The 13,182-nt window shown below is 42.0% G+C and overlaps 1 protein-coding gene across 2 annotated transcripts in view; it reads right to left on the minus strand.

The window, feature by feature from the left end:
* Positions 1-13,182, minus strand: part of DOCK5 (dedicator of cytokinesis 5) — a 97,821-nt gene that overhangs the window by 67,148 nt on the left and 17,491 nt on the right. For both annotated transcript variants that reach the window (XM_057724415.1, XM_057724416.1), the window contains 5 exons: positions 12,210-12,393; positions 5,087-5,184; positions 4,566-4,655; positions 2,998-3,098; positions 1,064-1,198 (listed from right to left, as the gene is read on the minus strand). In XM_057724415.1, coding sequence (XP_057580398.1) covers positions 1,064-1,198; positions 2,998-3,098; positions 4,566-4,655; positions 5,087-5,184; positions 12,210-12,393 — 608 coding nt within the window. The remainder of the gene's footprint in view (positions 1-1,063; positions 1,199-2,997; positions 3,099-4,565; positions 4,656-5,086; positions 5,185-12,209; positions 12,394-13,182) is intronic.

Raw genomic sequence — 13,182 nt, forward strand, 5'->3', positions numbered from 1 at the left:
AAATTATCTTCCTAGCAGCATTAAAACACAGGGCCAATTAAAATCAATCTCACCAAAGAATAAAGATTTTTCATCTTTATCAAATGTATAGGTAAAGACGGTGTGTGTGTATTGCATTTTTAGTGTATATGTTTTTTAATTTAACTGACCATTTGGAGTTTTCTTTTATAAATTATGATTTTGTTTTGTATTGTGAAAGGATATTTATCATTCTTTAGTTGATTTGTAAGAGCCTTTAATTTTAATAAATCTATTGACCTGTACTACAAGTTACAAGCTTTTTCCCATGTTACTTGTTTGCCTTTAATTTTGTTTATGATTTTTTAAAAACACAAAGTTAAAAAAATACACATGCTCAAATCACAGGCTTGAAACCCTCTTACCTACAGCTTTACGCCTATTAACATTTTAGTGTGTTCTCTATCTAGTTTCCGAACCTGCCTTAGGAATATGTTTTAACAGTTTGGAAATCCAGTAGAGATGGCATCCCCAGAAAAGTTACTTCCTCACTTTTGACTTCTGTTGTTTTTAATGGAGCAGTTATTCTGGGAATCCAAACTAGGAATTACTGTATCTCTAGGACTTAGTTTCACCAGGTACCTAGGCATGCTGTCAGCAAAGAAACACACACCTCAGGAAACAACTCCTCCAAACAAAAACCGCTATCGCCCATCTACTCCCAACAACAGCTCATTATCCTAGATTTATACATCCAATATCGTCACGAAGCCCCCTTGCTGCATTAAATATGATCTCATCACAGGAACCTGACTTCCTAGTTATTGTCACGAAAGAGGACTTTCAGTAAGTCGCACACTGTAGCCACCTGCATCCCTAAGTTCTGCTGTCACTGCTGCCCTAGAAACTCTGCTGATCCAAAAGGACTTCCCATTGACCTTCTCTAATGGTTTCACAGTCCTCTTCCATCTTCAGCCCTAAAGTTCTGAAATTTGGCAGTTCCATGACCCAACAGCTCACAGAGCCAAACATGAGCTTGCAGATTAAGGAAAAATACATGGAGAGAGGATGGGGGGCATCAACACCGTATCACAGTCACCATTACCTCAGGTAGAGCACTCTAGATTGGATGATGAACCTAAACAAGTACTTTAAGGCTTTCAAAGCAGCAAAAAGCAATTCCGTCTTGCTGGAATCATCTGCATTTGCCACGTAAAAGTTCAGTACCTTGGAGAGTTTCCTGAAAAGGGAGAGAAAGGAAAATGTCAAGGGGGCAAAGGGGTACCCTGGGGTTTGGGGTAAGGCACACAGAAGGGAACTTGGCCTCCTGAGGGACACAGAAGTCACAATTACAGTAATTATTTCTTCTAGAATATGCCCTGAGCAGGGAAGTTAACCCCTTCACGGTTTAGTTTTCTCATTGCAGTCCAGGTTTGGAGCTTCCCCTTGTGCTTAGAAACAGGAGATGGTTTCTTTCCCTTTGCAGGATTTTTTTAAAGGATCAAGAAATCAGAATTGAAGAGACTCAAATTGTGAGTCTATTTTAATCTCTAGCTTGCTATACAGACATGTTCAGGTGTTCCTGTAAGGAAGAGATTGTCTGCCTAAGGTAGTCACCTTAAAAGAGGTCTAATTCCCTCCAATCTGCCCCAACTCTTTGGGAATCTATAAAGCGGAGCCAGATGAAAACTTTATTGAATGTGGGAAGAGAAGCACCCCATGGTTCTGGGCATCTGAACAGATAAAACTGCTCTGGGATTTTTAGGTTACTCTTTGTGTCGTTCCAGAATCTTTGGACTAGGCATTGTCTTCATCTTGGGCTATCTCACATTTTTGAGGGCACTAATATTTTGAACTTTCCTTCCAGGAATCTCTGAGTTTTCCTAGTATTAAGAAAAATCCACAGCAATTGTGCAGAATTGATCCATTCTTGCAAATAAACCTAGATAACCAGAAACACACCACCTGGAGTGCTGCATCTGGCTCTCTGGAATAAAGACCCAATGACAGGATTTCATCTCTTGTAGCTACTGCCTATTGGGAAAGTGAGGCTATGGGGTGGAAAGAGCCCTATCACCACTGATTCCGCTGCTTCCCCCAACCCAGTGGGCATTATATCCACTGTGTTAGTTGGTGATTATGCTACATGACACCCCTTCTATGTCACTTATGTTTTATTACATTTTCTGCACCTTTATGCAAATAAAAGCGAGAACTTTCTTGTTTAGTTCAGAAAAAGACACAAAGGATCAATGATCTGAAAGACAAAGCAGGTCAGCAGCTAGCCTGGCAGATCAGCCGGCAGCACTTGGCACAATCTGGCATAAGCCACCGGCAGAAAGACCTTTGACAATTTCAATTGTGTCCCTGTCACTATCACGTGGCTCTGCACAATAAGCAGAATGCAAGGGGCGGGGTGACAGGCCACATCCAGCGCCATGTGAGCTGAGCACTGCAGGGCGAAGCTCAGAGTGAACACTAGTCAGGAGCTCAGAAACCACGGACAGAAAGAAGGCTGCGCTCTGGGAAAGGTGCAGACTATTCCGTCTTACGTAAAAGAAAAAAATACCTAAAACCTTCTCATATCCTCTAAGTAATCAATTCTGCAATTCACTGTATGGTGGAGGGTGGAGGGCATGACCCTCAGTTCTATCACATGGGGTCCTGCTTCATCCTCTGTCTGATCCCACTGGGGCCTCATGCTGGTCCCACTGACACCCATCTCCTAAGATCCTGGGTAGGGTCCTCTGTCCTTGACTGTGCTCCTAAGAGCTTCAACTCCTCAGCTACAGATGCTCTGGATTCTTAAAGAAGTACAGCCTTACCTCTTCCGTAACTTCCCAGAAAGCAGGGCCTGAACATAACCCCTTTGTTAGAATAGTTAGATGGTTCCCACTTTTCACCAGGAAGCTTAGAACAAGGTTCTGCACTTAGGGGCACAGGTACTCAGCTCACACACCTCTGGTTTCTCAACAATCCGGTCCCAAGAGCACAAACCCGATAATCCAACCACAGGCCCTGCCCGGGTCTGGTACTTACACATAGGCCAGAGTGGCGCTGAAGTGCTTGTAAATGTAGGTCTCGAGGACGGGATTGAAATGCTGGAACTTGATGTCTCCTATCAGTGAAATAATAAACACCTGCCAAAGGTGAAAGATATAAATAGCAGCACAACACAAGCCCCGGCATTCTGTCAACAAGCTGGAGCTGAATGTCTGGGGCCCTCTTTTCCTTCTTGGTCATTATGGTAGCATTCTAACATTACTATTCCAGAGCCCAAGTCAAGTCTCAGAGTTTCTTTTTATTTAACACAAACAAAGAGAGCATTAAGTGTCAGGCACTGTGCTAAGTGCTGTCAGGAAACCAATATAGGCCAACACCTCTGGCCTCAGAGAGCTGACTGCCTAAGAGAGAGGGCAGTACATCGGTAACCAAGTCAGGGAAGAAAATGGGATGGCAAGGGGGAGGGTGTGGGGAGGGATTTCCCATGGGAATAGTAAGCGCTAAGCCAAGGATGCAGCTGATGAAATACTCCAGGGCATTTGTCTCCCCAGTGCCGTGTGGGTGCCCCTAATAACTGAACTTCACCAGACTTCTGAGTCTCAATTTTCTGCTCACAGGTTAACTCTTATCACGACTGGACGCAGAAACTATTGATACAAATAACCGCTTTGTATCTACCTGCCATGGCAGAGGGCAAAGGAAGCGGCCCCTGGGACTTCCACACGTGCCCACTGCCAGCTGCTCTGTCCCATGGGAATCTGTCTCCAGACCTTCTCCCATGGAGTCCTTACCATAGACTCTCTCGCCCACACACCTGAACAGGTGTGATCACAGCTGAGGGCACGTCTCTCTTTATCTTATATCCTTAAGGTTCAACATCCTAACCGCTTCTTGAATCCACCAGTCTCTCCAAGCTGACGAATGACCTGAAGCTGCAATCTACCATCCTCCTTTGCTGCAACATTCAGGGAAAACTCTGCACTGAACTGCAGCCCCAACAATCAGAAAACGATGCTTAGTTTGGATGTGTCAGTGTCCCCCACTCCACTGCCATCTCTGACCTTCCCAGAGTCCGGACATCCCCCCTCCTTCTTTGGATTTCAGTTCTTGGAATGGGATGCATGTTTTAGTACTTTCTGTGACAACTTGAATTGTCTGCTGGGTTGCGTATTGTACATGATAAGACCAAGACTCATCTCTGACTTGCAAATTCAGTCTCCTTTGTGTGAACACACAAGGACACACATACACAACAAACCACAGTGTCTTTGTTAATGGTATCTCCTGGTTTAGGACCAGACAACTTTAAAGCGAGTTAAAGGGACTGGTGATTTCAAATGTAATAAAACACCTCATTTTCCCTAATGAGAAACAGAGAGCATATCAAAAAGGAAGATCTAACAGAAAACAAAGATATAAAGGCCTTGCCTATAAGTCAATTGTATCTAATGTTACTTCTGGGAGTGTAGCCTCAAGAAATCATCAGAGAGATGTACACAAATATGTATACGGGAGCCTATGCATCACAATTATTTATAATAGTGAGCTATCGAAAACTACACAGTTGTGAGAATAAACACTAGTAAACATGTGTCACTGCTTACCAGTGCATCAAACACAAGGAAGTCGTATGTTTCATCATCTGACATTTCCATCATTATGTTAAAAAGTGCATCTAGCGTATCTTGCAAAAACTGAAGAGAAGAAACACAGAGAAGTTATTTGGTGCTTTCAGTTTAGCTCCAGACTACAGAAATTCGAGGATGATTAGGTTTCAACACGACAGGTTTAAACATAGCATTTTCTTAAAAATGGGCACACTTGCTTCCCAATGTAGACAAGTTTGATGCTTACACTCATCGGTTTAATTTAAAATATTGGGGACCTCCCTAGCGATCCAGTGGTTCACACGCCATACTTTCAATGCAGGGGGCGTGGGTTCGACCCCTGGTCGGGGAACTAAGATCCCACATGCCCCGTGGAGCAGTCAAAAGAGAAAAAAAAATAAAATAAAAATTAAAAATAAAAATTAAAAATTAAATTTAAAAAATAAATAAAAATAAAAATAAAATATTGAACTAAGGATGCGGTGGCTGTAGTCCTAACTGTGAACATATAAACGTACCTTAACAATCTCTCCTCCGTCCACCTCCATTAACTTCTTTAAGTTGTGTTTAATGTTCTGAGGGTTTGAACGCCAATTTAACAAGCCTAGCAGGTCAACTAGGAAGAACAACCACAAACAATAAACGTCAGACACAGATCAGCAGAGCAATCCACACCATCTCAGGACACAGCGACAGAGCTCTCCGGAAGAGATCACTGCTCCTAATAGGGGCTAATACCTCATGAAGTCTTTTAATTGTCTCCTACCTAAATCAGAGAAAACCTTGCCGTCTTCTTTCCTTCCGCACAGGGAAAAAAACTAATCACGAATTTACAAGAACACAAAATGATGCCTGAATAGAACTCACGTCTCTCATATAAGACATCACAGCCTTACAGATGAAACACTTAAACAACCTGCCTAGCTTTAATTCGCTGCATTGCTTAATTCGTCCTCCCTTGTTGCTATGTGTGTCTCGGTGGATGCAAAGGCAAAAATAAACTTATATGTGTGCATTAATTCATTTACATATATCCACACTGCAGATTTTATTTTTTTAACTTAGAAACATTTTTTAAAAGATGTATTTATTTATTTATTTAATTTTTGGCTGCACTGGGTCTTCGTTGCTGCACACAGGCTTTCTCTAGTTGTGGCGAGAGGGGGCTACCCTTTGTTGCGGTGTGCCAGTTTCTCATTGTGGTGGCTTTTCTCTTGTTCAGAGCATAGGCTCTAGGCATGTGGGCTTCAGTAGTTGTAGCACATGGGCTCTGTGGTTGTGGCTTGCGGGCTTTAGAGCACAGGGTCAGTAGTTGTGACACACGCACGGACTTAGCTGCTCCATGGCATGTGGGATCTTCCTGGACCAGGGATCGAACCTGTGTCCCCTGCACTGGCAGGTGGATTCTTAACCACCAGGGAAGCCCTAAAAACATTTTTATATTGCAGTATAATTGATCTACAATGTTGTGTTAGTTTCAGGTGTACAGAAAAGTGATTTCATTATACATATACATCTATTATTTTTCAGATTCTATTTCCCATACAGATTATTATAGAGTATGGAGTAAAGTTCCTTGTTGACTGTTTTGTATATAGTAGTGTTACATGTCAATCCCAATCTCCTAATTTATCCCTCCCCGCTACCTTTCCCACAGAGCACATTTTATTTGTTCCATTTTTGAGATGAGGAAACTGAGGTTTTGTGAAATTAAATCACTCGCCTTAGGTCACACAACTGCCAGGGTGTGGTATGAATGGAATTTAATGATAGATTTATCTGATTCCCCAAAACCATGTCCTTGCTACGTTATCATACTACTTCCCCAGAGTTCTTCAAAGAAATAAACAGATGAGCAGATCAGATGGGTTGCTATCTTGAAAGGAAGGTAGAACAGATGAACGGTCCTTAGGGTAAGTCTGGGACAAAAATCTTGAGGTGTTTTTGGATTTAAGATGCAGAATTTGGGATCTTTAAGCCACTTACAGCTTTAATGAATGTCTAGGTACTAAAAGTGAAATAACAGGGAAAGAAAGCAGGCATCTGGACTGTTACTACTTTATTATTTTGTTTAGTGCATCAAGTTACTATTTACAAAGCATTATTTAGTAAAAGTAGCAATACGTACTTTTTAATCAACAGATCTGTACAAATATATGTAAGTAGCTGGAAGTGTATTCATTCATTAGGACAGTCAATTTGCTTCAGTGTGTTTGTTTTACTGGCTTGCACACTGATCCCTGAGAAGCCTCCAAAGCCTAGAGATTTCCCACTGTCAACAGAATAAAGTCCCAATAGCACTCAGAGAAGGCAGTAAGGCCCCTCCGGTGACCCTCCTGCCAGCCCATCGCCATCAGACAGATCAACTCAACACTCCCCAAGCTCTGGCATGCTCTGAAATCGCTCCCTGTCTTTGCATATATCTTTCCTTTGTCTGAAATCCCCAGAAATACTATAATACTATGTATTTGGTCAGCGGGTACTTCTACTTCAAGAACTATCTCCAACTTTATCCCTTCTGGAAAGACTTAGCCAATCTTTCTCTGCTATCTGCACTCCTTGTCCATATACATATACATTAGGACAAATAATTGACATTAATGACACACTTGGTATCTCTTTGGCTCTTCCCACAAATTGAGACATTTCAGGAAAGGAACCTTATTGCATTCGTTCTTATACCCCATCAGAGCACTAGCCACCTAGTAGGTGTTCAATACGTGCTGGATCAAAGATTGACTAGATGGATGGAAATGGAACCAGCAGCCCCAAGGAAGCTGGCAGTGTACTCAAGACAACTCTTCACTTTCTTCATTCCTTAAGTAAGTACTTAATAATTGGCACTGTGCTAGGCATATCCACTAGGCACTGTCCACTTCCACCTTCCCACCTCCTAGTTCTGCCACAGGCTAGTCAACCGTACCATTCCATTTGTTACCTCACTCCACACGTGGCTGCCTAAGGAAAAGGATTTAGATACTTCATCAGTGGTGAAGAGTCCCTCAGTGGATTTAAGCATCTGCAAAGAACCCACTGATCAGCCTAAAGGTTTACTCCCTAGAGATATTTGCATGCCCCATCACTGCTCATATCAGAAATAGATTTGGCACCTGGTGAATCCTAAGGTCAAGAAAAGTGGTGGCACAGTGTTACAGAAACAGCCCGAGACGCACTGTGTTTCTGGGATTCACACAGGTTGATGAATAGCTCTGGTTAATTTCGTTTCATTGCTGTATAGTATTTATCCCATCGTATGGATGTACCAGGATTTGTTTCTCCATTCTACTGTCAATAAACAACCAGCTGGGTTGTGGTTGTGAGCTATCACAAACAATTCTGCTGCAAACATTCTCATGTGCCTATACTATTCATCAGCGGTGAAGAGTGGATGTGCATATACTATGCATATCCACTATACTAGGCACACAGTGGATATGCCTGTATCCGGTATCAGCAGTTTTCTGAGCTATAAAACTAGAGTACATTTCTGGATTATCAAGAATGACCACCTTCAACCATATTAGATACCATCCAAATGTTATCCAAAGTTGTCCCAATTTACAACCCTGTCAGAAGTATGTAAGAATTGGGACTTCCCTGGAGGCCCAGTGGTTAGGACTCTGTGCTTTCACTCTGCAGGGGGTGTGGGTTCGATCCCTGGCTGGGGGACTAAGGTCCACGAGGCCAAAAAAAAAAAAAAAGATATATAAGAATTCATATTACTCTGAAAGACAATTTCCACATTTAGGGTAGTTGATCACCTTTGGGAAAGGATTAGGGACCATTACATTTAAAAAAGAAAAGAATGACAAAGAAAAACCCTAACTTTGGGAGTTACAAATATCTATTTTCGGACCCAAGTCCACCACTTACAGGTTCAGGCAAAATATTTCAGCACCTTAACTCAGTGTTCTGATCAGTAAACTGAGGTTAATAACGGCAACATTGGTGTCTTCACGTGCTAGGGAATCGGCGAGTAAAATAAGACAGCTGTGAATGGCCTGGCCCAGGGCCCACACCTGCAGAGACTTGACTCCCCTCTCCTCCATTCTCACCTCCATACGGGCCCAGCAACAAAATGATCCCATCTAAATCAGTCTGTTCTAGTTTTGAAAAGATTCATAACAAAAACTCCTACAGGTTCTGTTTGTAACGAAGTCCAGTGGCTTTTGACCTTGGGAATCTGAATAGCCCTCCGAAGGATAACGAGAAATGCCTTTGGTCACAATCTCTGTCTAAAAGGAGAACAACTACCCTCTTGATCAGCAAATGCCCTCCTAGAGTTGATGGTTTATTCACGTTCCTCAGCTTCTTCTTACTTAGAATAAACTGAATTGGTTCTCTATCACTCCCATCAAAGTAGAAGGAAGCAAACATACTTATCTGTTGCAGGGAACGCCCTGTTTTCTCTGATGCGCATGATGTCACCTCATCGTCCCCAAATCTGTCCCCTCCTCCTACCCCCGTCCAGGCTGACAGCAGGTCACTCTGCTCTGGTTTAGATGAGTTTGCCTCTTTTTACCTTCTTCGGGACAGGATATTCTTTAAGACCTTTTTTTAAGTATGTTGAGTTTTTTTGAGATCTAAACACTAGGAATGGGATAACAAAAAGGGACGAGGACAGATCCAGCCGATGGAAGTTTCTGTGATAATGGGAACGCTGCATTTCTGTGCTGTCCAGTAGAAAGTCACCAGACACAGGGAACCACTGAGCACTTGAAATGGAATGAGTGCAACCAAGGAACTGCATTCATACCTTTACTTGGCTAATTAATTTAAATTTCGCAAGCTACACATGGCGCGGGACACCGCAGGTTTGGAACATTTAGAAGACGGGTGATGTTGATATCAGAGCACCAAGTTGAGTACTGCTACCTGTCAACAAGCTTCCTAGGGGACTAGCCTGGTGGTTCAGTGGTTAAGAATCTGCCTGCCAACACAGCAGTCAATGGTTCAATTCCTGGTCTGGGAAGATCCCACATGCTGTGGAGCAACTAAGCCCGTGCGACACAACTACTGAGCCCATGTGCTGCAACTACTTAAGCCCGCGAGCCTAGAGCCTGTACTCCACAACAAGAAAAGTCCCCACAATGAGAAGCCCCCACACTGCAACAAAGAGTAGCCCCCACTTGCCACAATCAGAGAAAGCCCAAGCGCAGCAACGAAGACCCAACGCAGCCACAAATAAAAATAAAATTTTAAAGATAAATAAATAAATAAGCTTCCCAAAGCTTTGACTGGGAGATAATAAACAATGTAACAATATGGTTATCTCTAGCCATTATTGCTAATAAGTTAATTTTACAATGAACTCTAGTCTCTAGGAAGGATAATCTATTAGTTGTTTGGTAAACGCAGTCTCTCTTGAATATCCTTTTCGAGCCCCAAAAGTACAATGATGTTTTATATCACCTACTATCATAGCTAAAAAAATAATGTTTTGACATTTCATAGTTAAAAATTTGGAAAATACCAAAACAAATAAGGACGATAAGAACTATCACCCAAACTTTTAGAGTAATCACTTCTAGCCTTTTTCTGTGACCACAGAATAATGATGACAATAGTTAATAGTCATATAGCGTTTACAATGTGCTACACACTGCTGCTTTGCTTCTACTTATTTTATATTTACTTCATTCTTTGAAATAAATACTATTATTACTCCCATTTTAAAAAGGAGGAAACTGAATCACGGAGAGATCAAGTGACTGCCAAGATGAACCAGCTAGTAAGTAGCAGAGCTGGTATTCGAACCCAGGCAATTGGCTCCAAATTATCCTCACATACTTAAACAAAACTGAGATCATACTCTACATAGTGTTAACATTTTCCCATGTGTTTGACGGTCTTGAAATAATATTTTGCAGCTGCATATATTTCATCATTTAACAACATTATACCCTTTAACCTGACCCCAATTACTAGACATCTGGATTGTCTGCACTATTATGAATAATAGGGAAACATCCTCATATATGAACCTTTGTGCCCATTTCTCATTGTCTATCTAGGTTCAATGTCCAGGGGTCACAGTACCGGGTCAAAGGGTCTGAATACTTTTAAAATCTTTGATACACCTTGTAAATCACCTCCCATAAACATTACATTATTTAACCTTGTACCAGCAGTTTATTTATATTTACTTTTTCCCTAATAAGGGTAAAAGTCATGTCTTCCATAAAGCTCCGAAAGTCTTCTGCTTAATTTTTGGTGTTTGCTTTTTCTGTAATCAATAGACTTTTTTTTTTTTTTTTTTGAGCAGTTTTAGGTTCACAGGAAAAATTAAGCCCAAAGTACAGAGAGTTCCCATAGACCCCTTCAAGGCTCTGAAGTTTCCCCTATTATTAACATCCTGCATTACTGTGGTACCTTTGTTACAACGGATGAGCCAACATTGATAAAGATTATTAACTGAAGTCCATCATTTAAGTTAGGGTTCACTTTCTGCACTATATTCTGTGGCTTTTGACAAATGTATAATGAAATATATCCATGTACCCACTACTGTATCGTTTAGTATATAGTTTCACTTTCCTAAAAATCCCATGTTATGCCTATTCATCCCTCCCTCTCTTCCTGAGCCCTCTGTAACCATGAATCTCTATGCCTCCACAGCCTTTTTTCTGGCTTAGTTTTTGGTGCAGGCTTTTACTTTCCCATATATAACAGCTCTGAACCTCACTCTGTTGAGTCTAACCAATTGTCCAAGTTGAAATACAATCCATATCCTCTAGGCAACCAAGATTCATCAAAATAAACAATACTGACCCCTCTAAATATCAACCACATGCTATCTGATCCTTGAGTATACCTAATATCTCTGCTGTTTCGTCTAGCTTATCAATTCCCTAACGCAGAGCCCCCAGGTCTTCTCAGAGGTCAAAGGGACTAACTGTCCACACAGCACAGGGAATACAGAATTTCTAAAGCAAGTCACCAAAGCAGCTAATTCGTGGATCACTATATTCAGCAGGACTCCTTACAAATTACATAGGTTAAATGAATAAGAAGCTGTTATTGGCTATCAAATGCCATGATATACACAAGAGAAGTTAAAATTGCTATCGGATTTCAAGAGGGGACAAAATGAAGAGCCATTTGAACTGTTCAGCTGATTTTAAGGAAAATCTCTGACTGCTTGGGAAAAAAAATCAGGAAAGAGGAGTCTATATGGGAGACAGATGGAATGCTAACAGGAAACCCTCCCTGCTCTTTGCCAGCCCTGCAGATGTTCCTCTGCCAGCATCCTCCCCTTGCTACCAACATCTCTTATTATATACCCCATACAGAGCACCGTATTAGAGTTCTTGGCTGCCTTGAAGGAAGGAAACATAAGACTTTTGAATTTCACAGCCTCTGTTAATGAATACCTTTAGAGGTTTTACCGTATTTAAAAACGACCAAAATGCTTTTCACTCTAGTGGAAAGATAGACAAAGAAGCCTCAAGGAGAGCTTTAGCTATCTAATCAATGTGACCCAGAACACCACATGAAGAGCAGAGAGCAGAATCCAGAGAGCCCAAGACCCCACCTCAGAAGACATGGCCCCACAGCATCCAGTCCCTTGAGTCTAACACAGGAGCCCAAGAGGACCCAATAGAAAGCTCACGGTGGTGTCACTCAGGTCACCACACCTACCGTTCTGGGTGAGCTTTGTGGAGCAGATGAGGGTGGCAATCTGAAAGCTATCTTTTGTGCTGTCCTTGTTTGGCGTCAAGTTGGCTAGCGTTTTGGATGCTTGGACCTCCTTTTCTTCCATCTCCACTTTGGTTCCAGGCAGGGTCAGGTAGAATTTCGCATCTTCCATTTTCTTGTTGTCACCCTGCAAAGGATGCACATGTTAGGGACACCAAGTGGTGGATGAAATCTCTTACATGCAAATAAAATAATATCTATCATGAGCGTGGTGTATGTGCAGCATGAGAAATGAAGTTTTATCAAATTAAATCCCTTTTAACTCTGAGACACCGTGATACCTTCCCAGAATCTGAGCCCAGAAATAATTTCAACATTGAATGAAAATGGAATAAGAAATCAATATCCCAGTCTCTGCTATAAGTAAATAAATAAAGAATAAGGTTGGATTTCATCTTCCTGAACATGTAAATGGTCACAATTATACTTCATCGGGTCCATTGAGAAGAAACAGCTTGCCATGGCTTCCAACACTATTTTTGAGCTCAGGAGCTGTTAGGGGAAATACACATCAGGTGGATTCACCTCAAAAAAGCTACCAGGGCTTCCCTGGTGGCACAGTGGTAAAGAATCCACCTGCCAATGCAGGGGAAATGGGTTCCATCCCTGGGCCAGGAAGATCCCACATGCTGCAGAGCAACTAAGCCTGTGCACCCCAACTACTGAGCCTGTGCTTGTGCTTTAGAGCCTGTGAGCCACAATCGTTGACCCCACATGCCATAACTGAAGCCCGTGTGCCTAGAGCCTGTGCTCTGCAGCAAGAGAAGCCACCGCAATGAGCAGCCCCCACTCACTGCACCTAGAGAAAGCCCGTGTGGAGCAACAAAGACCCAACGCAGCCAATAAATGAATAAATAAATTTATTTTAAAAAAAAAGCTACCAATCGTGTGAAACGCCTCCTGGATATTGCTGGAC

This window comes from Hippopotamus amphibius, chromosome 2 (assembly GCF_030028045.1).
Source record: "Hippopotamus amphibius kiboko isolate mHipAmp2 chromosome 2, mHipAmp2.hap2, whole genome shotgun sequence".
Classification (NCBI taxonomy): domain Eukaryota; kingdom Metazoa; phylum Chordata; class Mammalia; order Artiodactyla; family Hippopotamidae; genus Hippopotamus; species Hippopotamus amphibius.